This window comes from Tamandua tetradactyla, chromosome 18 (assembly GCF_023851605.1).
Source record: "Tamandua tetradactyla isolate mTamTet1 chromosome 18, mTamTet1.pri, whole genome shotgun sequence".
Classification (NCBI taxonomy): domain Eukaryota; kingdom Metazoa; phylum Chordata; class Mammalia; order Pilosa; family Myrmecophagidae; genus Tamandua; species Tamandua tetradactyla.
The window spans coordinates 18,799,395-18,825,504 of NC_135344.1; the positions used below are offsets into that span (position 1 = coordinate 18,799,395).

At 37.6% G+C, this 26,110-nt stretch overlaps 1 protein-coding gene across 3 annotated transcripts in view; it reads left to right on the forward strand.

Moving 5' to 3' along the window:
* The first annotated feature begins 891 nt into the window (after nucleotides 1-891).
* VPS4B (vacuolar protein sorting 4 homolog B) overlaps nucleotides 892-26,110 on the forward strand; it is a 42,360-nt gene continuing 17,141 nt past the window's right edge. For 2 of the 3 annotated variants that reach the window (XR_013165064.1, XM_077135303.1), the window contains exons 1-6: nucleotides 892-1,246; nucleotides 10,961-11,072; nucleotides 12,439-12,595; nucleotides 17,072-17,139; nucleotides 19,687-19,806; nucleotides 24,624-24,780. Coding sequence is in view for 2 of the 3 variants with exons in the window: in XM_077135303.1 (XP_076991418.1) it covers nucleotides 1,220-1,246; nucleotides 10,961-11,072; nucleotides 12,439-12,595; nucleotides 17,072-17,139; nucleotides 19,687-19,806; nucleotides 24,624-24,780 (641 nt within the window). In the remaining variant the exon portion in view is untranslated. The remainder of the gene's footprint in view (nucleotides 1,247-10,960; nucleotides 11,073-12,438; nucleotides 12,596-17,071; nucleotides 17,140-19,686; nucleotides 19,807-24,623; nucleotides 24,781-26,110) is intronic. The other variant, XM_077135302.1, reaches the window with a different exon arrangement.

Genomic DNA, 26,110 nt, shown 5'->3' on the forward strand with positions numbered 1-26,110 from the left:
TCAAGAAATTGAGTGGTCGATGAAGCCCAATGAATAGGGGGAAAGGAGTATTTTATTGGGGGGCGGCTAGACGATTAGAAATAATTAGGGAGTGGGAAATAAAGTGGCAGAGTGACTAAACATCGATTTCACTTTGCTTTGAGAAGTTTAACCACGAAAGGAAAAAGAAAAAAGAGGATTGTGGCTACAAATAGAAGAGTTGAGCAACGAAAACTTCGTTCTAGTTCTGCCACTGATCGCTGAACCATGTGAACTTGCATAAAGCACTTAACCTCTCCAGTCAAAAACCTTCCTTATAACTGTAACTGGTAAAATATCTCACCTATCCGTTTCAGAAGATCTGCGTTCCAGGGTCTGCTTCCCCACAACCCCGCCAGGACAGCGGCCAGGTCTTTCTGAATATTCTCAGAGCCTCGTTCAGCGGACAAATAAGCAAATGACAATGTCTGTTGAATGAAGTGTCAAACGTGGGCACCTACAGAGGCCACGCTGCACACCAATCCCTATGCCAGGCGCCTTACCGCCCATGACCTCTCCCGTTCACAGCCCTGAGGTAGGTACAATTACCCGGGGAAACAGAGTGAATAAAATAGAGTAAGAGGCCCCAAATCCCCAACCACCGAGATTTGAAGGCGAGATCATTATTTTTGCTCAAAAGCCGTGGAGTGATGGCGGACGTCAAGTGGAAGAAGTGAGAGCCAACAACTCATTCCAAAGTATAAGATATTCGGAAAAAGAAGAAAACCGGACTCAAAGGCGAACTCTCCGCAAGGCCTGGCGTTCCTTTTCTACTCTCCAAGTCGCCCTCCTACCCCTAGGCCGGGGTTTCAGTGCGCCTGCGTCTGCGCCTGCGCCAAGCTTAACTTCCGCCAGGAATTCACTCGGCTTCAGGGTCGCCTCGGGAGGGACGGGTATGACGAGACCACGGGACTCCAGTGACTGGGTAGCGCGCATGCTGATGACGAAGACGGAAGTTCTCACCGCTGGAGGAAGGAGGAGAGCCCAGAGGGGCTAGGGATTGCGGAAGTTTTGTGAGGAGGGTCCGGCGGCTCGTGGAGCGCGGTTTGGTTTCTCAAGTTCCGGAAGGGCAGGCGCCGCAAGGGTCCGAGAGCCTCCAGCCTCGGGACATTTAGGGCCACACCGGGCGCGACTCGACGTCCATCCTGTTGGCCTTCCCGGTACCTCGTTCCTGCCCAGGGAATCGCTTCCGATCTCCGCCATGGCATCCACTTCGGGCAATCTTCAGGTATCATCACTCCAGTTCCCGTCCGCCTGAGAGCTGGAGCCGAGGGGAGGCGCGAGGATGGGGTGAGGGGCGGGGAGAGGAAGAGGCCGCGCCCCGGAGCGGGGCGGACGAGGGCGCGGCGCAGGTGGGAGTGTGGGCGCTCTCGAGAAGAAGGGTCATTTCCGGCCTGCCTTTGGGGGTCTACTGACCTTAACCTGCCGATATTGTACTGGGCTGGACGGACGAGAGGCATAGACTCGCCAGTCAAGTAAAGGAGAGAGGAAAGAGCGCCTGTTCTGTGTAATTCTTGCAAAGCGCTTCTCTGGAGCATTTCAAAGTAGGGTGGTTATAGTTCTGTCTTAGTTTCCCGAGCTGATACAGCAAAGTCCTTTTTTTCCTGCAGTCAGAGGATTAGAAATATACAAACAGCCCTGGAGTCTGAGTTACTGTCAGCCTCAGTACAACGGCCGTTAATTCATTGAGCTTATTCATAAACTTCCCTATGTCATATATAAGATTAGAGGATATTCTTAAACTCCTGTGTGTTTCTATGCCCCTCCCCCACTTGCTCCTACCCCCACCCCTCCACCCACCACAGTGAGCACAGTGTTTTTTGTATAAATCATAAACTGCTAAGATTTTAGATGTAACCATTAGTTCTGAAAGGAAAGGAATTCCTTAAGAAGAGAAACTGATGTGTGTTTCCCATCCCCGGAATGGATCTGGTACTTCAGTGGGGTTTAGAGGGTGACTTAGCCTCGAGCACTGCCAGGTCATTAGGTCAATTTGGGACAAAAGAGTCAGTGTGAAATTCCTATATGGAATCTTTGTCTTGGTCCTGCTGTAGTTGATAGAACAGGCAGTACAGGCACCAAAGATAACCGAGGTCCTTCTTAACCCAAGAGAATTGATCCTGAAGAAAGATCGTTCAGGGCAGCCCCGCTTAAACAGGGAGCAAAGTTTCACAAAGAGAATAAAGAGAAAGGCTTAGTTGGGACTTTTCATCTTGAAAATCAAACAAAAGGTGATGGAAATGAATGTTGTGTGTCTTTGACACATTATAATTGTAATTATGGCTCGTTTTTTAGAATAAAGAACAAGCTAGGTGTTAATTTCTGTGTGTGTGTGTCTGTGTATTTTCCAACAAGATTGTACAAACTAAGATACAACAATTTTCACTTAACATTTGTTTATTTGTAGCCCCATTTGTAAAGAGCCATTTTGGTAAAAGTATTTGGAAAAAGTATTTGCTATTTGGTAAAAAGTATTGAACCTTTGAAGATTAAAGGTGATTTTCATGTTGTCGTTCTCAGTGGTTTGTCATTCTCAGTGGTTTGTCATGTAACTGGTTATATCCTTCTAGCTTTTCATTTGTGGGAGACTTTTACATGTGATTTGGGCATTCTCCAACATAATTCTTATCTATTTACTGATGTCTTTCTTGTTTTGCAAGTTTTGCAGTTTCATTTTATAGTCTTTTTGCATTATATTTGGATTGAATTGTTGGATACTCATCAAGGGATCAGCTAGGGATTGACCAATATTAAAGGGAGGATATGTTGAGTTATGATTTTATTACAGGTAGGCTCACAGGTGTGCTTTCCCATTTGACCTTTATAGTCTTCTAAACCTAGGAAATTTGAATGAAGAATATTTAAATAATGAACAGATTTTCCACAAAATTTGCCTAGAAAAGTGTAATGGGGAATACAAATAACTAAAAATCAAAATCAGAAAATAGGGCAATAAATCCTATAATAGAATTAGAGATTAGCATGGGCAAGCAGAAAAGAAGGGGGCACCAAACTCTTCCAAGGACAAGTGAGAAATATTTCACAGTGTAGATGATATGAGTTTAGATAAAAAGGAAGGTACTCAAACCAATTATCTGGTAAGTGTTTGATGTGATCTCATTTAATCCTCAAAAACAACGCTTCAAGGTAAATATTACAGTTTCATAATATAAGAAACTTAGGCTTATTGAAGTTATGATTTGCCCAAAGATACACCATTAATTTGTATTGAGGATAGTTTTGAATCTAAATCTTTCTGATCTTAAGACTTTTTTTCACTACAAGAGTCTGCCTCAGACAAGGAAGGGGAATGCATTCTAAGCAAAGAAAAACAGTGTTTGCTTCAGTTTAGAGGTGTAATAAATCTTAGAAAGCATTGGGGGAAATTACAAGTAGTACGGTATGAAATAAAACAAAGATTACTCAGTCATAAATATTGAGCACCTATCATGCCAAGTCCTGGGGAAATCATAAAAGAAATATATCATCCTTGTCCTCAGAGGGCTTATGTTCTCATATGAAAGCAAACATAAAGTGGCAAGTAGGATACAGCGTGATCTTTGAAAGTATGTACAAGAGACAGTGAAGACCTGGGAAATAGGTAGGTGAGGCCTCTCTGGGGAAATCAGGGAGGGCTTTGCAGTAGGTGGACCATAATTTCCTGTCTTGGGGAAGCTGGAGCCATACAGGGAATCAGATGGAATACGGATTGCAGGTAATGTATATGCTATATGCAAAAGTATGAAGTCCAAGCAGCCCGGGCTGTGCTGGTAATTTGGAATGACTGGAACTTAGTGTACATAGTGGATGTACACTCCACTTGCTACCAATCAAGTATTTCCCTATATCCACATGATAGTTTGATCTTAAAACAAATACCGAACCATACCAACACTGACTCCCCAATATCAGTGTGACTCTCCAATGAAGACCAATTACTGAGTGGCACATAGGTGCCACTGGGAGAAAACTCAGACTCCTCCACCTTCCCTCCCTTTCTGGAGAGTTAGGCCATGTAACCCAGCACCGGCACCTATGTGCCGCTCAGTAATTGGTCTTCATTGGAGAGTCACATTGATATTGGGGAGTCAGTGTTGGTATGGTTCGGTATTTGTTTTAAGATCAAACTATCATGTGGATATAGGGAAATACTTGATTGGTAGCAAGCCCAGAAGCAGGGAGATGGGTTAAGAAGCACAGTTCTGTGTGTGGGAGCCAAATAAAAATAGTAGCTTTTAGGCAAGATTGATAGGGGAAAAAATTAGCAAATAGACTTGGATCTGCAGTTAGAAAGGGAGGGAAGGTGGAGGAGTCTGAGTTTTCTCCCAGATTTCTGGCTTGGGTAGCTGAATGGAGAGTTGGCTCTGCGGATACAGGATTTGGGTGTGTGGGTGCATATTTAGGCTAGGGTGGGGGCAGGAGAAGCAAAGTAAGTTCAGTTCTCAACGTCTTGGGCTTGAAATGTGCATGGGGACATTCAAATGGAAATGTCCAGTGAACATTTGGATGCATATATGAAGAACTAGAAGGCTGAGCTGGAAGTAAGGATTTAGGAGTTACTACTATACAGATGATAGCACAGGCATAGAGTGTCACATCTTGGAGAGTTTATAGCTTTGCTCATGAGAAAAGATGATGACCAAGTAGAAACCATAGGGGAGATCAACATTTAAGGAGAGAGAAAGGAGCCTGAAAAAGAATCATTGCACAATTTAATGTGAAATCAGAGGAGAATAGTGTTATGAAGGCCAAGGAAGGAGAGTGTCATACTATCTGTAATTCATGTTAAATGCTGCAGAGAAGTAGGTGGATAAATGTGAGATAACGGCAGTTGGGATTATTGATGGCCTTACTGAGAATGACTTCAGTGACATTTTGGAGGCAGAAACATTGAGGAGAACAGGAAGTCAAGAAACAGGTTAGCCTGCCATAATCTTTGAGACTTTGCTGTGGAGGTAAAGATATAACTCAGGGGGTAGCTAGGGAGAAACCTAAGAACTGGGGAGAGTTTACAAAACACAAAATTTTAGTTTGTGTTTTGTAAACTTTTCTAAGATAGAATTAAAACATATCTTTATGCTTAGAGGGGAGATCCAACAAAAAGGGAAAGGTTGGGGAGAACAGTAGAGTGGCATATACTTGATGGAGTAAATGTCAGGAGAGAAAGGTGAGGATGGGCTCCAGAACAAAGAAGAAAGAATTAGCCTTGACATACATGAGTGGGGTATTTTTATCCCGAGACAGGTGATTGTAGAATCGTCCCAGTTTCCCAGGGTTTTCTGATGTGACATGTCATGGTTTCCTGATATTTGAATCACTGTTCCCAACCTTATACTTCCATACCAATGACTGGATTCTAACTGAGCCTGGGTAATAGATTCATCGAGGCTGTGCCATCCACTGTGCCGCCAACCTCAGGGAAGATAAAAGTGAATATGCCAAACATAATATCCTGTTCTCATGAAGTTTACATTCTAAGGGAGAAACAGAACAAAAAAAAAAAAAAAGAGAGAAAAGAGAAAAACAAGCCACTAGAAGGATTTGAAACAGGATCATCATCTTCAGCTGTGTTTTGAAATTGAATTCATTTGGGAGTTATCAGTCTGAAGACGGTATGGAGTCATCGAAAAGATCACTCGGGGAGGGAGTGTACAGAGAAGAGAACCCCAGTCCAAACTGTTGCATGTGAGAGGAAGATTCAGCAAAAAATACTGAGAAGGAGCTGCCAGCAGTGTAGGGGGAAAACCAGGAAAGACTGGTGCGTGTAAGCCCAGGAGGAAGGGAATGAATGACTTTGTAGAATATTGTGATCAAGATGGACATTGGTTGTTTCCCCCCACCCCCATTGGTTGGTTTTTTAATCTGGCATCATGAAGAACCTTGCTATGAACAGTTTTACTGATGTGATGAGTTATAGAAGGCCTGGTGGCCTGACCTGAAGGATCTGTGGAAAAAAGAATTGAAAAAAGGGAGTAGAGGCTGCTTCAGTGAAATTTTGGCTGGAAAATGCAGCAAACAGAATAAGCTGAAGGGTATTTTGGTGTCTACAAAGGATTTCTAAAAGAAGGGCTATTTGTCTAATGGAAATGATCTAGTGGCGGGATATTATTGTAACAGATGACTGAGGTGGAATAACCAAAGAGAGGAAGATTTGAGGAAGTGATTGGGCGGTTGTTCATTATTATTTTATTGGCTGCCTATTGTGTGCGAGGCAGTGTTCTGGGCTCTGGGGATAAAGCAGTGCTCCAAACAAATCCCTGTCCCCGCAGTGCTTACCCTATCTTACTTACTAACAGAGACAGCAAAAAAAAAATACACACACAGGTAAATGCAATGTGAACACCAGGAGGGAATGAGAATGCAGGAATGGGAGGAGAGCCGAAAGCAGGGATGGAGCACAGCCTTTTGTACTAGGTCTAAAAAAGAGACGTCTTGCAGAGAACCAAGCAGAGTGACCAGTGCACCTGTAGGCAGGCTGAGTGAAGGAGGACTGAAGGGTTTCAGGTGAGATCCAGAAATAGCCAGGGCCCAGGTAATTTAAGGTCTGGTAAGTCATGATCCAGTATCTGGATTTTATTATGTTTCCAATGGGAAGCCCTCGTAGGGTGCCATTCTCTGATGCTCTGTGGCTTTTAAGCAGGGTGGAGGCAAGGTGACCCTTTCAAGGCTAGGCAGGAATTTTGACAAAAAATAGTGCATTGAGCTAGGTTGGTAGCAGTGGTAAGGACTAAATTCTGTAAGAATTAAATTCTGTAAGAATAATTTGCTCTCCAAAACCTTTCAAGAAACAGATGAAAAAATGCTAGCAGAAACCAACAGATGCATAGCCTTGTAGATCATCTCTGATTAAAACCTTAATATGTGCTGTCTGGTATGGTAGCCACTAAGCAACATGTGGCTGTCTGAATTTTTAATTTTTTTACTTTTTATTTTTTTGTCTGAATTTTAATTCACTAAAATACCTTAAGTATAAATAGAATTTTAAAATTCCTTTTCTTAGCCACATTTCAGGTTCTCAAAAGCCATTATGTGGCTAGTGCTCCTGTATTGAGAAGTACATATATAGGGTATTTCCATCATGGGAGAGAGACTGGTTTAAACTAATGGGAACAGTGTTTGAAGCCAGATTATTAAGTACTCACTGTCAGGGTTTAACACATATCAGTTATGTACCTAAAAGAATCTTGATTACTGTTGGGGGAATGTGTGGCTGAAGAAGTAAGCAACGATATGAGAAGACAATCACAGCCAGAATAGGAAAGAACTTATCCAACTGTGTGTCTTCATTTTTTTTATATGACTAGGCTCAGCTAGCCACCAGTTGACCATTTACAGTGATTCCATTTTCCGTATTCTACTAGCTGACCAAACTTTTTAAAATTTAGCTATTTGGGGGAGGAGGGATGCAAGGGTAGTTCAGTGGTAGAATTGTTGCCTGCCATGTGGAAGACCCAGGTGTGAGTCCCAGTCCATGCACTTCCCCCAAAACAAACAAACAAAATACAATAAACAAACAAAAAATTCAACAAATGATGCTGCAATAATGGGATACTCACGTGGAAAAACAATTAAATGTGACCCTGCTATACAGCATACCAAAAAAAAAAAAAATTAGCTATTTGAACTGTGAAATCATGTAAGTACTACGTTATCAATTCTAAAAAGCATCATTTTATCCTTCCTGTTGCTGCAACAGAGGAAGAATGGTCTTGAAATAGAAGGCCTGGTCCTTTCAAGCAACTGCTTCAAAACATAGTATTCCCTTCGTAGCATATTACAGGTTTTTTAATTGTTTGAATATTTTTTCTTATGTTTATTGTATAATTTTTTTTAATGCAGCATAACCATGATAATTTTATTGTTTCTGCTGGCTCTTCTATTTGTTTAATAGAGTTTTAGTACCTAAATGAATCCAGTTGGAACATTTTAATAGACCATGCCAGTTCTTTATATGTATGTGAATACATATTTTTAAGTTTTAAAGATAGGTTTTAATTAAAATTTTAGTTTGAGATAATTGTAGATTCACCTGCAGTTGTGAGAAATGATACAGTGAGATCCCTATGCCCTTATCCCTGTTGTCCTCAGTGATAGCATCTCCTAAAACTATAGGACAGTATCACACCAGGATATTCACAGTGATGCATTCTACCAAACTTATTCCGATTTCCCTAGTTTCATTTATATTCATTTGCATTTGCATGTGCATGTGTGTGTGGTAAGTTATTTGGAATTTTATTACATGTATTGGTTCGTATATCCGCCACCACAGTCAAGGTACGAAACAGATCCATCTCCAAAAGTTTCCTCCACATTGTCCTCTTACACAATCACCTCCCTTCCTTTCCCTTACCGTACCTTGGCACCCCATGTGTTCTCCATTTCTATTGCTTTGTCATTTCAAGAATGTTATATAAATGTTATTATGTAATATATGGTATGAAACCTTTTGGGATTGGCTTTTTTTTTTTTTTTACTTAGCATAATTCCTTGGATGCATTCCACCAAATCACTAAGTTTTGTGTATTAATAGTTTATTCCTTTTATTGCTATGTAATATTCCATGGTATGGATGTATAACACAGCTTGTTTAACCATGCTGTCATTAAAGGACATCTGGAATATCCTTATACACATTTTTGTCAGTGTATCAGTTTTCATTTTTCTGCAACCAATGTCCAGGATTGCAGTTACTGGTACATTTGGTAGTTGCATTTTTCACTTTGTGAGAAGTAGCCTAATAGTTTTTCACCAGCAATATATGAGTGTTCCAGTTTTTCTACATCCTTGCCAGAATGTGGTGTTATCACTGTTTCTATTTAAGGCATTCTGATAGATGCGTTAACTCATTATGGTTTTAATTTGCAGTTCCCTAAGGGCTAATATTGAACCTCTTTTCATGTGCTTGTTTGCCATCTATATCTTCTTCAGTGAAATGTGTATTCACATCTTTCACCCATTTTCTAATTGTTTTTTTTTTAACTGTTCCATTTTGACAGTTCTTTATATATTGTAGATAGTAGTCCTCTGTCAGAAATATAGTTTCCAAATATTTCTCCTGGTCTGTAAGTTGTGTTTTCATCCTTTTAACAGGATCTTTTACAAAACAACTGTTTTTAAGTTTGATGATGTCTGATTTATCATTTTTTTCCTTTATCGATTGTTTTTGCTATCAAGTCTATTAATTCTTTGCCGAGCCCTAGATCCTGAAGATTTTTCTCCTATGATTTTTCTGAAAGTTTTATAGTTTTATAGTTTAGTCTGTAATATGTTTTTGAGTTATTTTTTGTGAAAGATGTGAGGTTTAGATTGAGTTTCTTTCTTTCTTTTTTAACCTTTGGATATCCAGTTTCTCCAGCACAATTTCTTCAAACAGCATTCCTTCCTCTGTTGACTTGCTTTTTGCATCTTTGTCAAAAGTCAGTTGAACATACTTGTGTGGATCTGTTTCTGGAAGTGGTTTTTTTTCTTTCCATTCAAAAAGTAGTCCATGTTCATAGAGCTCAGAACTTGTAATTCTGTATAGTGTAATGTAAGGCCTGGATACATCGCAGAGAATGTTGAGCGGATAGTTAAAAAATATTGCCAAAGCCCCTTGAGGGATAAGAGAAAAAAATATAGAACTTTTAAACTTTACCACTGGGGAAACCCCAATACTGTCTCACATATTAGGGCCCCCAAGTCAGTAGGCCAAGCTCTTGATCTTGAGGCTTGCTCTTGTGAAGCTTATTTCTGTAGCAAAGAAGCTAAGACTACTTAAGGTTATGCCTAAGAGTTACTTCCAGTGCACCTCTTTTGTTGCCCAGATGTGGCCTCTTTTTCCCTAAGCCTGACTCTGTAGGTGAAATCGTTACCCTCCCCGCTATGGGGTTCTGATATCCAAGGGTGAAAGTTTCCCTAGCGACATGGGGTATGATTCCCAGGGATGAACCTGGACCTGGCACAGTGAAATCAACAATGCCTTCCTTTCTCAAAAGGAGAGAAAGAATTACAACAAAGTATCAGTGGGTGAGAGAGCTCAAATAGAGTGGAGAGACTACTCTGAGGCTATTCTTATGCAAGCTTCAGCTAGATATTGCTGTTTATCACGGTTTGTCAAACCCCTACCAAAACCATTCCTGCCAACCCTAAAGAACACCTAGGGCTTTATCTGAGATTCTACAAAGGTTCCGTGTGCTATAATTACTTTCCAGAAACCTACAATCTGCAGATGGATTCCTAGGCCAGATAAGTACTGAAACCCAGAGGAGCCAGCCTCTCCAGAACATCAAGTAGCTCCATCTCCCCATCCCATGTTATCGACAACCCTTTCCAACATGAAATAGTTACAATGGGCATAGCTAAATACCTCTAAGATTGAGAGAAATATCAAAGGAGAAGATGGAGTTATAACAGAAAAGATAAGATTTAACAAATAAGTATGACTGCTGAATCCACTGTATTGATATTTCTTTTAGTCTCCAATGTCTTGGAGCAGCTAGAAAGAAAAACCTAAAATTGTGGAACTGTGACCCCAAACAAACTGAAATCTGTTCTATAACTAATTATTGTGGTGTCCTTTGAAATTTGTTGCTTTTTTATATATATGCTTATTTTTCACAATTAAAAAAAAATCAATCTTGAAACAAATCTTTTTTAAATCACAATTGCACTTTATTATAAATTATAACTGTTTATAAAATGCAAATTAAATTTATTATATGGAAAAATTCTATATGAATAATTCCAAAAACTCTTAGGCATAACCCTAGGTAAGCTTAGCTTCTTCACTACATAGATAACCTTCACAAGAGCAAGCATCAAGATCAAAGGTTTGTCCTGTTGACTTGGGAGTTTGAGACCGTATGAGACTGCTTTTTTTTAAAAAAGAGTCAATGTGATTATTTGCCTCAGACTGCTTATACTGTACTTTAAGGCCATTATTTTGCTTCTCTTCCAACAGAAAGCAATAGATCTTGCTAACAAAGCAGCACAAGAAGACAAGGCTGGGAACTATGAGGAAGCCCTTCAACTCTATCAACATGCTGTGCAGTATTTTCTCCATGTAGTTAAATGTAAGTTAATAGTTTTGCTAAATATGAGAAAAAGTATTTCATTTAATAAAATTGAAATATAATACCAGAAAATTCTAAAACCATCCATTTTTAGAGCATTTCCTAATAGTTCTCTAGCAACTTTTTAAGTACTCGAACTTAGCTAACAAGTGTATACAGCTGTCATGGTTACTTCTTTGTACACCTAAATATCTTAAAATGTCATCTAGTCAATGGTAATCCATTTTTATTTTACTGATAATGCACCCAAATTATTTAATCACAATTTACACATTTTCTAAATATCTGTTTCAAAATATTCCATTTTAAAAGTAGGTAGGAGACATTTTGTTTTGTGTGTTTTGTAAAAACCAATTCCATGTTTATCATGTGCCATACACTGTTCAAGGCACTGGGGATATAAGTGAAGTAAAGCAAAAAAGAGGGAAAATCCCAGCCTTTCTGGATATTAAACCTCATGCTGAATGTGTAAGAAATCAGAGTCTTGTATGTTAGAAAAGATGTCTTTTTGGTAAGCTTTAAAGTTACTTTTAAATGATAACTTTAGCAGTTAGGTCATTTAAGATTTTCTTTTGAAACTTTTTATTTAATTTTGAGATTTTTCTGTCAAATTGAAGCTAACTTAAGAATGAATCACATAAATCCTGCTTTTGGAAAGACGAGGAGCTATCATCCAATGCACTACAGGTATTACTGAAGTACAGTTTTGAAAATCATCCTGACAGAGGCCTTTATATAGTGAAATTACTATATTGGTGATATACATAAAAGATGAGATTTCCATTATTTTTTTATACTCTGAAATAAAACTTATATAGGCGTTAATGGAAATGTTTAATACTGCTTTAATTCTTTTTGTCTTTATAAATGGTTTTGTGTGACACAAGCAGGCTTCAACTGTTGCATTAAATGTAAGAGAAGAGTATGAAACCTGCAGATTATTAAATAACATCTTGTTATTTAACACCAACTTAAAATGTTCTGCCATCTCTCGGATCTCTTTCTAACTGAAACCTCTTGGCCTCCCACGCTGCTGGTGAAAGGAGTAGAAAGGAGTTAATAATCATGAATTCCAATGAGCTTGAGATGGTCTTTCTTGCATTGCCCAAAATAGATTTTCTTTGTTTAAAAAGTATACGTAAATTGAAAAATAGACAGATGGATATATATGGAGAGATGGACAGATACATATTTAGAAAAAGGAAGGGGGAACAAAGAAGGAAGGAAGGTTTTGTATTCTTTTTGTGTTCTATCCTCGTTTGAAGATATTTCAAAATGAAAATTTTAAAAAAAGAAGTATACTTACATTTTTAAATGTTTCTTGTGGAGGATACTAATGGAAAAATGTCTTGTTTTCCTTCAATAGACGAAGCACAGGGTGATAAAGCCAAGCAAAGTATCAGGGCAAAGTGTACAGAATACCTTGATAGAGCAGAAAAACTAAAGGAGTACCTGAAAAAGAAAGAGAAAAAACCACAGAAACCAGTAAAAGAGGGACAGCCGAGTCCAGCAGATGAGAAGGGGTATGTATTTCAGAGTTTTAGATTTTCTAGTACCTTTTGATTTTTTTTAATTTGTGAAATAAATTTTCTTTTCTTAAACCAGGCCCATGGGCCAGATCTACCCACCCCCTGTTTGTGTAAAAGTTTTATTGGAACATAATCTCACTCTTGGCTGTGGCTGCTTTCATTCTGTAATCCAAAGTCAAATAGCTAAGAGAGACCTTATGGCCCACAAAAGTAAGTAAAATACTTTCTGGCCTTTTACAGAAAAAAAAATTTGCCCACCCCTAGTTTAAACTAGGCTTGGGGAATGATAAAGCTCAAATAGTTCCCCATAACTGCTTGCTAGTAGAAGGGGAAGATATTTGTCAGCATAGTATTCAATTCTTTACCCTCTGGACATTATATAATATATAAGTTTAAAATTACAGTGGTGATCTGTGAATTAAATCTTTAACTAGCAAGACTCTAAGTCAATATTAATCACCTGGATAAAATGAAAAATAAATCCAGTCATACAAATGATATTTGGGGTGTCTTATGTAAAGTTTTTCAATGTGAAGTTTGCATTTTATTTGGTTCATTTTGTCATTATAAAGAAAGTAACACAGCATAATTTCAAAATGTTGAAGCCCATTTTTTGGGAATGTCTTCCTAGATGGTGGAATTACAAATGCAGAACTTATTTACTCAACACCTAATATATCCATGCCAGGCTTGTGCTAGCAGTGGGAACCTATTCTGGCCAGACTTTTTCTGACCATTATATTAGTTGTTACAAGACTTTTTCTGACCGTTATATTAGTTATTACAAGAAGTGGATCCAGGTGACAGACTCCCAAGGAAAATGAGAAACTGGGATGGGGTTATCTTCCCCTGGGTGGGTTTGAAAAGCATTGAAGGTCTGGTTAGTTTTGGAAGACGTGAGTTCAAGTTATGCAGTGGCACAAGCTACTTCTATAATCCTCTGTGGTCACTAGGAATGAGGTGCCCTGAAGGCAGGGCTTTGGGGCCACTGCCATAGACCATTTTCAGGGTCACGAGGAATGGAAGGACCAGAGTTGACTGATTACTTCAGACTACATAGAAGAGTCTCAAAAAATTTTACTAGCTCAGGGTTGTTTATTCTCTGTTCATGATATGGTCAGGAAACCAAGGAGTTGTTGTGATAGTTTCTAAGACTATTTTCTGCAGCTACAGCATGGGCATAACAAAAATCAGACCACTCTCTCATCTTGTGGGTTACTGAATTTTTGCATGCATTGAACTTCACCACTTTTCTTATATGAAAGATTAGGCATTTATTGGAAGACTGAGATGCCAAACTTAAATGAAAATTTTGGGAAGATTCAGTTGGCTTCAAGTGCTCAGAACCTGGACCCCTTAACTGAGACCCTCTTGCCATCAGAAGTATTCTCTCTTTAGGGAAAGAATACTTCTCTCCTTTGTCTTCTGGTCTTTCATGAACACTCTATAATGATCTTTTCTGAAATAATTACTTAATAAGGGTGTGACAGTACTTCTGTATTAAACAAAGGATTTTAATTTTGCATAGAAAGGCCTACTTTGGCTAATTTAAGCCAAAGGGGATTTAATATGGGATATACCACAGGATTTATGGGTGTTGTAGTTAGATTCACTTGTCAACTTGGCTAGGTTAGGGCACCTGGTTCTGTTGCTGCGGACAAGAGCCAATGGTACATGAACCTCATCTGTAGCTGACTGCATCTGCAGTCGGCTAAGAGGCGAGCCTGCTGCAATGAATGGCGTTTGACTTAATTGGCTGGTGCTTGAATGAGAGAGCGCAGAGTAGCACAGCCCAAGCAGCTCAGCGTTATCTCATCTCAGCACTTGCAGCTCAGCCCAGGCCTTTGGAGATGCAGAAAGGAATTACCCCGGGGAAAGTTGTTGGAACCCAGGGGCCTGGAGAGAAGGCCAGCAGAGATTACCCTGAGCCTTCCCACTTAAGAAAGAACCTCAGATGAAAGTTCGTTGCCTTTCCTCTGAAGAACTAACAAAATAAATCCCCTTTTTTAAAAAGCCAATCCATCTCTGGTGTGTTGTATTCCAGCAGCTAGCAAACTAGAACAATGGGACAGAGCTTGAATTCCTTATAGCTGGGAGAAATGTCCAACCATAGTATGTTCTAGTAGAAATCCCTTGGCTAATGGGCCCTTAGGATGCTCAGGAACAGACAGGAGAACTCTGCCACAGCTTCCTTAGAAAAAACAATAATTTCGCTAGAAGATTGGTTCGGGAGCCTAGGATAGACTGTTTTTTGCCTTTACACCACAAGAAAGCATGGTAAAGGAGGTTGGAATGAGTGTTGAGTAAGTCAATTTGCAGGAACTGGCTTACCCATAACCCCACCATCCTAAAATAACGAGGACAATCCCATTTTGGAATAAAGCCTATCAAGCTTTTTATCTCCCTTTATAATTTATTGTAAGAAATGCTATAAAGCCATATTTATGGTTTTCATCACTTATTCTCTCATCATTATGTCATGAGCATCTTTTCAGTTAACTATTTCTGCAACCTTTTTTTAATTAATTATTTTTAGTTGTGGTAGAATGTACATAGGCATAAAGATTATTTTAACGATTTTGAGTGGACAATTCTTTGACATTGAGTACATTGACAATACTATGTAATTTTCACCACTGTTTCCAGACTTATCATCATCCTAAACCAAAACCCAGTTTCATTTAGTAATAACTCTTCATCCCCCCTACCACCCCTAATGACTGTTATTCTGCTTTCTATCTCTTTGAATGTATTTCGTATAAGAATTCATATTATATTTGTCCTTTTGTGTCAGCTTATTTCACTCAACAGGTGTCTTCAAGGTTCATCCATGTTGTAACATGTACCAGCATTTCTTTTTATGGCTGAGTAATATTCATTGTATGTATATACCACATTTTGTTTATTCATTTATCTGTTGATAGACAGTTGGGTTGCTTCCACCTTTTGGTTATTGTCGATAATACTACAGTGGACATTGGTGCTTAGATAGCTGACCGAGTCTTGCTTTCAGTTCTTTTGTATATATGCCTAGGTGTAAATTTCCTGGGTCATGTAGTAATTCTTGAGTTAATTTTCTAAGGAACCACCAAACTGTTCTCCACAGGGACTGCACTATTTTATATTCTCACCAATGTATGAAAATTTCTGTTTCTCCACATCTTCGCTAACCCTTGTTTTTGTCGGTTTTTTAATAATACCCATCCTAGTGGGTGCAAAGTGGCCTCTTATCTCATAGTTTTAATTTATATTTTTCTAATGGCTAATGATATTGAGCACCTTTTCATATGCTTATTGGTCATTTGGATATTATCTTTGGAGAAATGTCTATTTAAATCCTTGGCCCATTTTTTAATTGAGTTGTCTGTCTTTTTTGTTGTTGGATTGTAGGAGTGCTTTATATGTTTTCCTTATTAAATCCTAATCTGATATATAGTTTAGAATAGAAGGGAATTTTCTCAACATGTTAAAAGGCATTTATGAAAAACCCACAGAAAATATACTGAATGGTGAAAGACTGAAAGCTTTCCCCTGATGTCAGTAGCGAGACAAGGATGCCCGTGTTCACCACTGTTATTTATCATTGTACTGACAGTTCTTGCCAGAACAGTCAGGCAAGAGAAAGAAATACAGTATCCACATTGGAAAGGAAGAAGTCAAATTATCCCTAGTCACTGATTATATGATCCTATAGAAAATCCCAAAGAATCCACAAAGAAGCTGCTGGAACTCATAAAGGAATTCAGCAAAGTGACTTAAATACAACATTCCTTATAAAGTTGCAGTGTATTCTGTCATATACTGATTCTTATAATTTAGCTTTTTTTTTTTTGTCCTATTATGAACTGTGCTGTCATGATTATTCTTGTAGTCAAATACTCTGACTCATTTAAAATTACTTCCTCAGGATAAATTCCTTAGGTTGGAAATGCCTCTGTTGATCCACCTGTTCTCTGGGCTCAGTTCATTTTTACCAGGAAGCTTTACCATTCTTTTGAATCCCAGACTACAGGTTGTAGAACTTTATGCCTTACATAATAAGTATTCTGCCCCCCGGCCCCCACCCCACCCCCATTATGGCTTCTTCTGTATTTTGCCTGGTCCTGATTTCTTATTAGTATTGCTTATGACTCTCCTATAATTCATCTTAAATCCTTTGTGAAATGAGGTATGGGGTGTATGTTTTTATAAATTAATAAATACATAGGTATGTTATGGCAATTTGGAACTGGTTTCTGACTTCTGACTTTTTCTTCCATTCTTATTAGTAATTCCATATTGATTGATCATATGCTTGCTTACTATCTTACTACATATATTCTTAAAAACAATAAAATAGCAAACTTTTAATATGAATGTCTTTTGCCACTTAACTGTAAAATATTTTGAGTTACTCTTTCCATCAGGTTTGCCTTATTTTATTTACTGTCAATGAATTGTCATTTGAATATATTAAATTCTTTTTATCAGGAATGACAGTGATGGGGAAGGAGAATCTGATGATCCTGAAAAAAAGAAACTACAGAATCAACTTCAAGGTTGCTTTAGATTTCATTCTTAAATTTGCTTTGTTATTAAAAAGATTCATGTTTAATTGTCTGTTTAAATGATCTATATATTTTTCCTATACTTACATGAGGTTCAAGAAAGGGCTTTGGTTCCCAGAAGTCAGTGCAGGCTTTGTTTGGAGCCCTCTTGAAGGTTTTTGTCCTCCAGGGTCTCTCATGGTTTTGGTTTTGTTCATGTAGTAAAAATATTATTTGGTTTTATGTCTCCCTTAAAGAGGCTCACAACGGCTTATTCTCTTTCATCTGATCATATTTACCCCTTTTCCAGAAGGTAGCATTTATACTTTTAGAACACTACAAAAGTTATTGGAATCAGAATTTACAGTCCAAGTTGCAAAGTAAATTAGGAATTGCACTTCACCTTTTCATTGTTACTGTAGCTTATTCATTGCTGGTTTGTTTCATGTTTCCTACCTATTATTCCTCATCTGCTTTTTTTAATCCTGTTTCAGTGTTCCCATATACATTTATCTCTTTAAAGTCAGCTGCTTTCACTTTGCACACCCGTAAAAAATCCTTTTCAGTCTCCTCTTCTCTAGGATAATGGTATCATAGGAAAGGAACAGGTTTTGGCTCCATTCAGACCTGGATTCCACTCCAGGGTCTGGCCACTTAAAAATTATCTAGTTTTGGACAAGTTAGTTACCTAACTTCTCAGAGTCTGATTCCTCATCTCTAAAATAGAAATTAATACTGCTGTCCTATCAGGGCTATTAAATGGTCTGTGACAACAGAAAAATTGCCTAATGTTATTTCTGACACGTTCTAGGGACTCATTAAATAGTAGTTCTTATATATCTAGAAAGGCATCTATTTAAATTGCTGACTTCTTTAATTACTGAGATTTAAGTGTTCTTTGAATCTAATAATTTTTGAAGCTATTAATTTTTCAAGTTGAGTTTTAGACTCAGGCATTGGTAACATGTATGTTGTTAATTTGAATATTATCAAACAGAATGCATATCTGGAAAAGATTTCTATTATATGAGCTTCACTTGGTTAGTGAAGGGTGAACATACCTTAAAAGTTTGACGAGACTTTAACCTTATTTTACCAATCTCTTCAGTTTGGTAATAATTATGTTTTGCCAAGCCCACTGGGTCGTATAGGAGAATAATTTAATAAGGATAGTATCTTGAAAACAGTAAAATTAATGAGGGCAGAGAGCATTTTTATATGTCAGGAACTTCAGTGGTAGATATATTATCCAGGGCAGAAACTTTGAGTTCCCTCTGCTGCTTCCCCACTACCTGGAGCAGGGCTGCCCTCATTAGCACTCAGTGAGTATCTGTGAGGTAACCAGGGGTCTTCCCCAAGTGGTTTCATTTCAGTTGTAAGGCCAGAAGCCTTTCTTCTGTCTCTTCTTTTGGTTTTGGTATTGTTTAGCCTTCACCGTCAATACCTCCCCTTTCCACCTCCCAGCTACCCCCAGTAAAAATTGGATTTATCTTTCTTTTGGAAAAGATTCAACCAATTTTCAATAGGGGACATTTCTTTAAATTCCCTATCAGTTATAAAGACCAGAGATTTATAAAAGTAAAAATCTTTTATAAAAGTAAAAATCTTTAAAACATTTAAATGGGGAAATTTATTTTGGAACTTTGGAATGAAGCCTCTCCTGAGAGTCCTTTTTCTCCATTTTTAATTTAATGGTTTGCTGATAGATTGTACAGTTATAATGTCTTTTTTTAAATCTTTCCTGTTCTTTTCTCCCATAACAGTTTTACCTGTTTTGGGTTCTGGTATTAAGTACAATATTCGATTGCTAAAATTAAAAATGGGCTTATGATTTGGATTTTCCATTAACTAATTTTGGTATTCAGTAACTTTTTTTTTTGAGGTTAACTAACTTATAAGTTATAACTAAAGACTGGATAAATTTATTTAATTGGAAGTACAATCAAAATGTTTTTGCTTTGAGGTGCATGGTTGTTTCAGTGGTAGAATGCTAGCCTGCCGTGCAGGAGATCCCACTTTGATTCCTGGCGTATGCACACCCCCCCCCCCCCAAAAGTGTTTTGGTTGCATTTCTAGTGATCCCTTCTGTTATATAATTTCACAAACCATTAAGCAATTCTTTTCTTTTGATTAAAAGGAAAAATAGTAGGTCAACCCAATTTGAAAAAAGACTTTTCCTACTCCAGAATCAGTATATTCAAATATTAGAACCAATTTTGCATAATGTTTGGTGCTTTCCCAAGTACTTTAGTCTTTATGATGTCATTTGATCCTTACATGACCCTGTCTATGTTGCTTGGGCAAATGGTATTTTCATTTCACAAATGAGGGAGCTGAACTAGAAAGGGTAAGTGACTTAGCCACCTCTGCCCAGATCCCTGATTCCTACTGACCACTCTCTGACAACTATTCCTTCACCATGCTACTTCACAGAGCCTTTCATTACATTACCTAAAACCTTTCCAGGCAATTTTATAGTGCATTTCTTTAACATCATTATTTCATGTTGTGAAATATGAAATATCTCCCTTAATTTAAAGGTAATATAATTTTTTGTAGGTGCCATTGTTATAGAGCGACCAAATGTGAAATGGAATGATGTGGCTGGTCTGGAGGGAGCCAAAGAAGCACTTAAGGAGGCTGTGATATTGCCTATTAAATTTCCTCATCTTTTTACAGGTGAAATGACTTAAATAATTTTATCTGATGACTTTTGTTCAAAATTCATTGATGACTGAGGTAAAGGATTGTGAATTCTTGTCCACCATATCTTGGATAATTATCTTAAGTTTTGTCTGTTATAAGGAGGTGTTAATATCTTTATGCAAAGCTGTTTATTGCTTTTAAAATATATATATTATATAAAACAACCTAAATGCCATCCAGTGTAATGCTCTGCATTCACTGAAAAGTACTGTGTACATCTATATTAATAAATTTAGATCTATATTGTAATTTATTGACAAGGAAAATGTCTGAGATATATTGTTAAGATCGAAAAGCAAGTTATGAAATATCTATAGCATGATTCATTTTTGTTAAACAAATGTTTGTGCTAAGAAGTGAAGATGTTTTGATATTAAAATGATGTATGCCTAGGAGTGGTGATTTTTACTTTTCTTTTGACTTTCATCTGATTTTTTTACAGTGGACATGTATTTTCTGAGAGTATTTCCGTTTTTAAAAAGAAAAGTAAGAATTACTTAACAATTTCAGATATACTGCCTATCCTCTAGTAGCAGAGGGATACTCGTTACTCTGAAGAGAATGTTGCTGGATATAGTTAAGTTTCAGCAGTTAGGGATTTGTCTGTGCTGAATCATTCCAATGAAAACATTGTCCTTTGTGTGACTGCTAGTCTGTATTTGTGCTTATGGCTATATCTGCGATCTAGTAGTGAAATAAAGGGTTTTCCTTTTGAGGACGAGCTGGTTTATATACAGCAAATCAAAAATGCTGGCCTCAAACTGAACAGGTCTAGACAGTGATGTCATATAGAACAGTGATGAAGAACACAGAACCTGTGGGCACACTCTGTCTAACTAGCTTTAAGGTATGACTTACAACCTACCTAATTTCAGGAATATGAAACTCAAGTGTAAAGTTGCCATCATAAACCCATACAGGTACAAAAGTGCAATTAATTTTGGTTCTGATACTTATACCAGTGTTTCCAAACATGAGTCATGCTGTATATGTAGATCATTTTTACTTTTATAAGGTTTTTTCTTTTACTCACTTTTTAAAATAAATTTTTATTAAAGTATAGCATAAATATATAGACATTCATGAAGCCTTAAGTGTTCAGCTTAATTAGCACAAAGTAAATATCCCTGTGATCACCATCCAAATCAAAATCTGTCTCGTTGCCCTTTATTCGGAAGCCCTCTTCTGCCTATATTCTTTCTTGATTTCTTCTTATGTCCATATTTGAACATTTGAATCATCTTACTACTTTTTTACTTAATAGCTTTACTTTAAAAAACTACTTTGGGAGAGCCGGAGAAGATGGCGGCTTAGTAAGACGCGCGGGTCTTAGTTCCTCCTCCAGAAAAGCAACTAAAGAAACAGAAACAATACGAAACAGCTCCCGGAGTCACGACAGAGACCAAAAAGACAGCGTACCCCATTCTGGAACAGCTGAACGGGCAGGGAGAATCTGCTGCGGTGAGATACCCGAGGGGCGCGCGTTTTCCCGGCCGGGGCGGCTGGCGACTGGGGTCCCCTCCACGCACGTGGCTCCCCGGTCTGACTGGGAACGTTGGATAGTGGGGCCCTCCCGTCATGCTTGGTGTTTCGGGCCAGCTGGGCAATTAGGACCGGCACTCTCCCAAGCCGCGGCGGCCAGCAACCCCCGCCTCCACGCGCGGTTTCCTGGGCCGACTGCCGTGCAGACAGACGAGCGCCACGAGCGCCACCTACTGGGCAGGGAAAGAAAAACAGAGCCCAGAGATTTCACAGAAAAAGCTTTCAACCAGCTGGGTCCCACACCCAGGGAAATCTGATCAAATGCCCAGACACCAGCAGAAAATAATGGATGACGCTCGGAAAATTGAAGATATGGCCCAGTCAAAGGAACAAACCAATAGTTCAAATGAGATACAGGAGCTGAGACAACTAATGCTGAATATACGAACAGAAATGGAAAAACTCTTCAAAAACCAAATCAATAAATTGAGGGAGGACATGAAGAAGACATGGGCTGAACAAAAAGAAGAAATAGAAAATCTGAAAAAACAAATCACAGAACTTATGGGAGTGAAGGACAAAGAAGAAAAAATGGAAAAAACAATGGATACCTACAATGGTAGATCTAAAGAGACAGAAGCTACAATTAGTGAACTGGAGGATGGAACATCTGAATTCCAAAAAGAAACAGAAACTATAGGGAAAAGAATGGAAAAACTTGAGCAGGGGATCAGGGAACTGAATGACAATATGAAGCACACAAATATACGTGTTGTGGGTGTCCCAGAAGGAGAAGAGAAGGGAAAAGGAGGAGAAAAACTAATGGAAGAAATTATCACTGAAAATTTCCCAACTCTTATGAAAGACCTAAATTTGCAGATCCAAGAAGTGCAGCGCACCCCAAAGAGAATAGACCCAAATAGGCGTTCTCCAAGACACTTACTAGTTAGAATGTCAGAGGTCAAAGAGAAAGAGAGGATCTTGAAAGCAGCAAGAGAAAAACAATCTGTCACATACAAGGGAAACCCAATAAGACTGTGTGTAGATTTCTCAGCAGAAACCATGGAAGCTAGAAGACAGTGGGATGATATATTTAAATTACTAAAAGAGAAAAACTGCCAACCAAGACTCCTATATCCAGCAAAATTGTCCTTCAAAAATGAAGGAGAAATTAAAACATTTATAGACAAAAAGTCACTGAGAGAATTTGTGACCAAGAGACCAGCTCTGCAAGAAATACTAAAGGGAGCACTAGAGTCAGATACGAAAAGACAGAAGAGAGAGGCATGGAGTAAAGTGTAGAAAGAAGGAAAATCAGATATGATATATATAATACAAAAGCCAAAATGGTAGAGGAAAATATTATCCAAACAGTAATAATACTAAAAGTTAATGGACTGAATTTCCCAATCAAAAGACATAGAGTGGCAGAATGGATTACGACCCAGCAATACCACTGCTAGGTATCTACTCAAGGGACTTAAGGGCAAAGACACAGACGGACATTTGCACACCAGTGTTTATAGCAGCATTATCTACAATTGCAAAGAGATGGAAACAGCCAAAATGTTCATCAACAGACGAGTGGCTAAACAAACTGTGGCGTATACCTATGATGGAATATTATGCAGCTTTAAGACAGACTAAACTTATGAAGCATGTAATAACATGGATGGACCTAGAGAACATTATGCTGAGGGAGTCTAGCCCAAAACTAAAGGACAAATACTGTAAGGTCCCACTGATGTGAACCGACATTCGAGAATCAGCTTGGAATATATCATTGGTAACAGAGACCAGCAGGAGTTAGAAACAGGGTAAGATAATGGGTAATTGGAGCTGAAGGGATACAGACTGTGCAACAGGACTAGATACAAAAACTCAAAAATGGACAGCACAATAATACCTAAGTGTAATGTAACTAGGTTGGAACACTGAATGAAGCTGCACCTGAAATATGGTTTTTTGTTTGTTTGTTTGAATCTTTTGTTTTTGTCTTTTTCCTTTTTATATATATATATTATTAGTATTATTATTTTAATTCTCTTCTCTATGTTAACATTCTGTATCTTTTTCTGCTGTTTTGCTAGTTCTTTTCCTAAATCGATGCAAATGTACTAAGAAATGATGATCATACATCTATGTGATGATACTAAGAATTACTGAGAGCATTTGTAGAATGGAATGATTTCTAAATGTTGTGTTGATTTCTTTTCTTTTTTTTGATTAATAAAAAAATAAAAAAAAATAAATAAAAAAACTACTTTGTGTCTACTAAATGGCAAAATCAGTGTTTTTCTAATCTATTACAAAGATAATTATTTAAGTAAAAAGTATTTTTTTAACCACCTAAAAACACTTCCTATGCTACCATTGGTCTGTGTCCTGCACTTAAAAGAACATGGCCTTATAGTGACATACATTTAAAATAGGAAAATAGAATTAAAGTAAAAGTTCATGCTTTCATAACAGTAAATATAACGATATTTAGTTTTTCCATTGGCCATGTCTATATTATTATTTGCAGACACCATGTACCAATCCACATTTTGCATTTAGGAATTTTTTAATGCATATTTGATATTTTTTTTACCAGCTATAACCCACTTTAGGCCATATTCTAATTTCTCATTAACAAAATTGAGATGCAAAGAGTTGATTTGATCACTTGTTATATTTTGGCAAAACTGGGATTTAAGGTAGAGTCCTTTTATCATTAGCCAGCCATTTAAATGAGAATCTGCTACCTGTGATCCTTACAGAATCAAGAATGGGCTAGAATGTCACAGTTCATCCAGACTGTGTTAGTTTTACTCCTTCAAAGGTCATAAATATTTAAAAAGAAAATATTTCCAGCTTCTCTTCCCCTGAGGATATGGTTTCTCCTATACTATTCTGGCGTAGAGCAGTATACACAGTAGATGATCTGGAAGTGCCTTTTGGCAGAACTCTCTCCCCCCCCTCCCCCTCCCATGTAAGCCCACACAGGGCAGAGGTCCTTCTTTAATCTCTGTCTCCCCATTGTGGTTTTTATTCCTGTTGGTTGAAAGAATGAGAGCAAGCACGTGAACTTCCTGTTAGAAGGGCTATATCTATGTAAGCATACTTTTGATAAAGTGCTCTCTAGAAAAAACAAAATATGTCTGACATGCTTTATCTTAGAATGATCTAATTTAAAACATTTTATTCTTACTGAGAGCTTTAGAGTAAAATCCTCTTCCCAGTGTTATTCAGTGTAGGTGATGCCTGTGGTAACTAAAAGTAGCAGTCATGAAATTCTCATATTACTTTTCTAACTTAAATTTTAGGCAAGAGAACACCTTGGAGAGGCATTCTATTATTTGGGCCACCTGGAACAGGAAAATCCTATTTAGCCAAAGCTGTAGCAACAGAAGCAAACAACTCAACATTTTTTTCAATATCTTCCTCTGACCTTGTTTCTAAGTGGCTAGGTGAAAGTGAAAAGTAAGTAATGAATTGATTTTTTACTTTTGTCTTAAAGTCACTTATATGAAATATTATAGTTCAGAAATTGTTCTAACTTGTCATTTAAATTTTGGGTCATTCTTCACACTGTTTATCACCAGAATATTCATTTTAAAAAGTTTATTTTTAGGCATTTCTGTTCGTGGTGTTTTAAAATATTTTATAGTTAATTTTTGATGTAGAAATATTATTTGGAGATGATGTATGCATAGACCCAGAAATGTAACTGTAATTCAGATTGTATCTCAGTCAATTATTTGTGGTTCTGAAGATTTTACATTTATTTACCTCATACTTCCGGAATTGATAATGCAGAGACTTACTGTAAGTGTAAGGTAATTGAATGTTATTATTTTTAGTAAAATTGTGTTTTCATATTGATTTTATGTTTGCTTTCTTATGAAGATATGTAACCATTGAGTGCCTTGACAGTTACTTTCATATCATGAACTCGGAAGAAGAGAGAAATATGAAGGACAAACTTTTTAGAATATAGAATTTTAAATTACATAGAATTTGGAGATATTCTGTTGACCCTTCTCTGGGTAATAACCATCCTTTGGACTGAATTCAGCCTTCAGTTTCATTTCATCTACCCTGAAATAATAATACTGCTTCACTGAGGGTTGTGAGAATTAGCTTGGCTGATTCATATGAAGTGCTTAAAGTAGCACGTGGTCTGTAGTTAGAGCTTAATAAATTTCAACCATCATTATTTTCATTATTCTGGTTATCACCATTATCAGTAGGAGCAGATTTCCTTACCTTTACCTGTGTTTACAAAAGCATGTTAGGTATATTGTATCTGGTTTTCCCCAGAGGCAAGCCTCACCTCCCTTTTTCCAAGTTAAATTCTGTTCTTTCTTCAGATCATCACTTCCCCAGGTAATCTTTTCCATGACGCAAACTGGTATCCACCATTCTTCATAACACTTACCAGTTAAGAAATTATAAGATGGTAATAAATTACTTGTTTGCATGACTATTTGAATGTTTTTTATACCCCATGAAGATAGGGAGTTTGGCTTTCTTTTTGGTTCCCCATAATTAATTCAGCATCTATCAAAGTATAGTCAACAAATATTTGTTAGATGAATAAGTGAACCACTGAAGGTTTTGACTGGACAATGGATGAAAAGAAATTCTAAAAAGTTAGTCTAGTGTGCTGTCATGAATAAAAGTAGAAAATTCTAGAGTCAGAATATGGTTTCATTTCTCTTGAATAAATAACTAGGAGTTTGATTACTAGATCAAAGTTTAGGAATATGTTTAATTGCCAAACCTTTTTCCAAAGTAGTACCATTTTTAT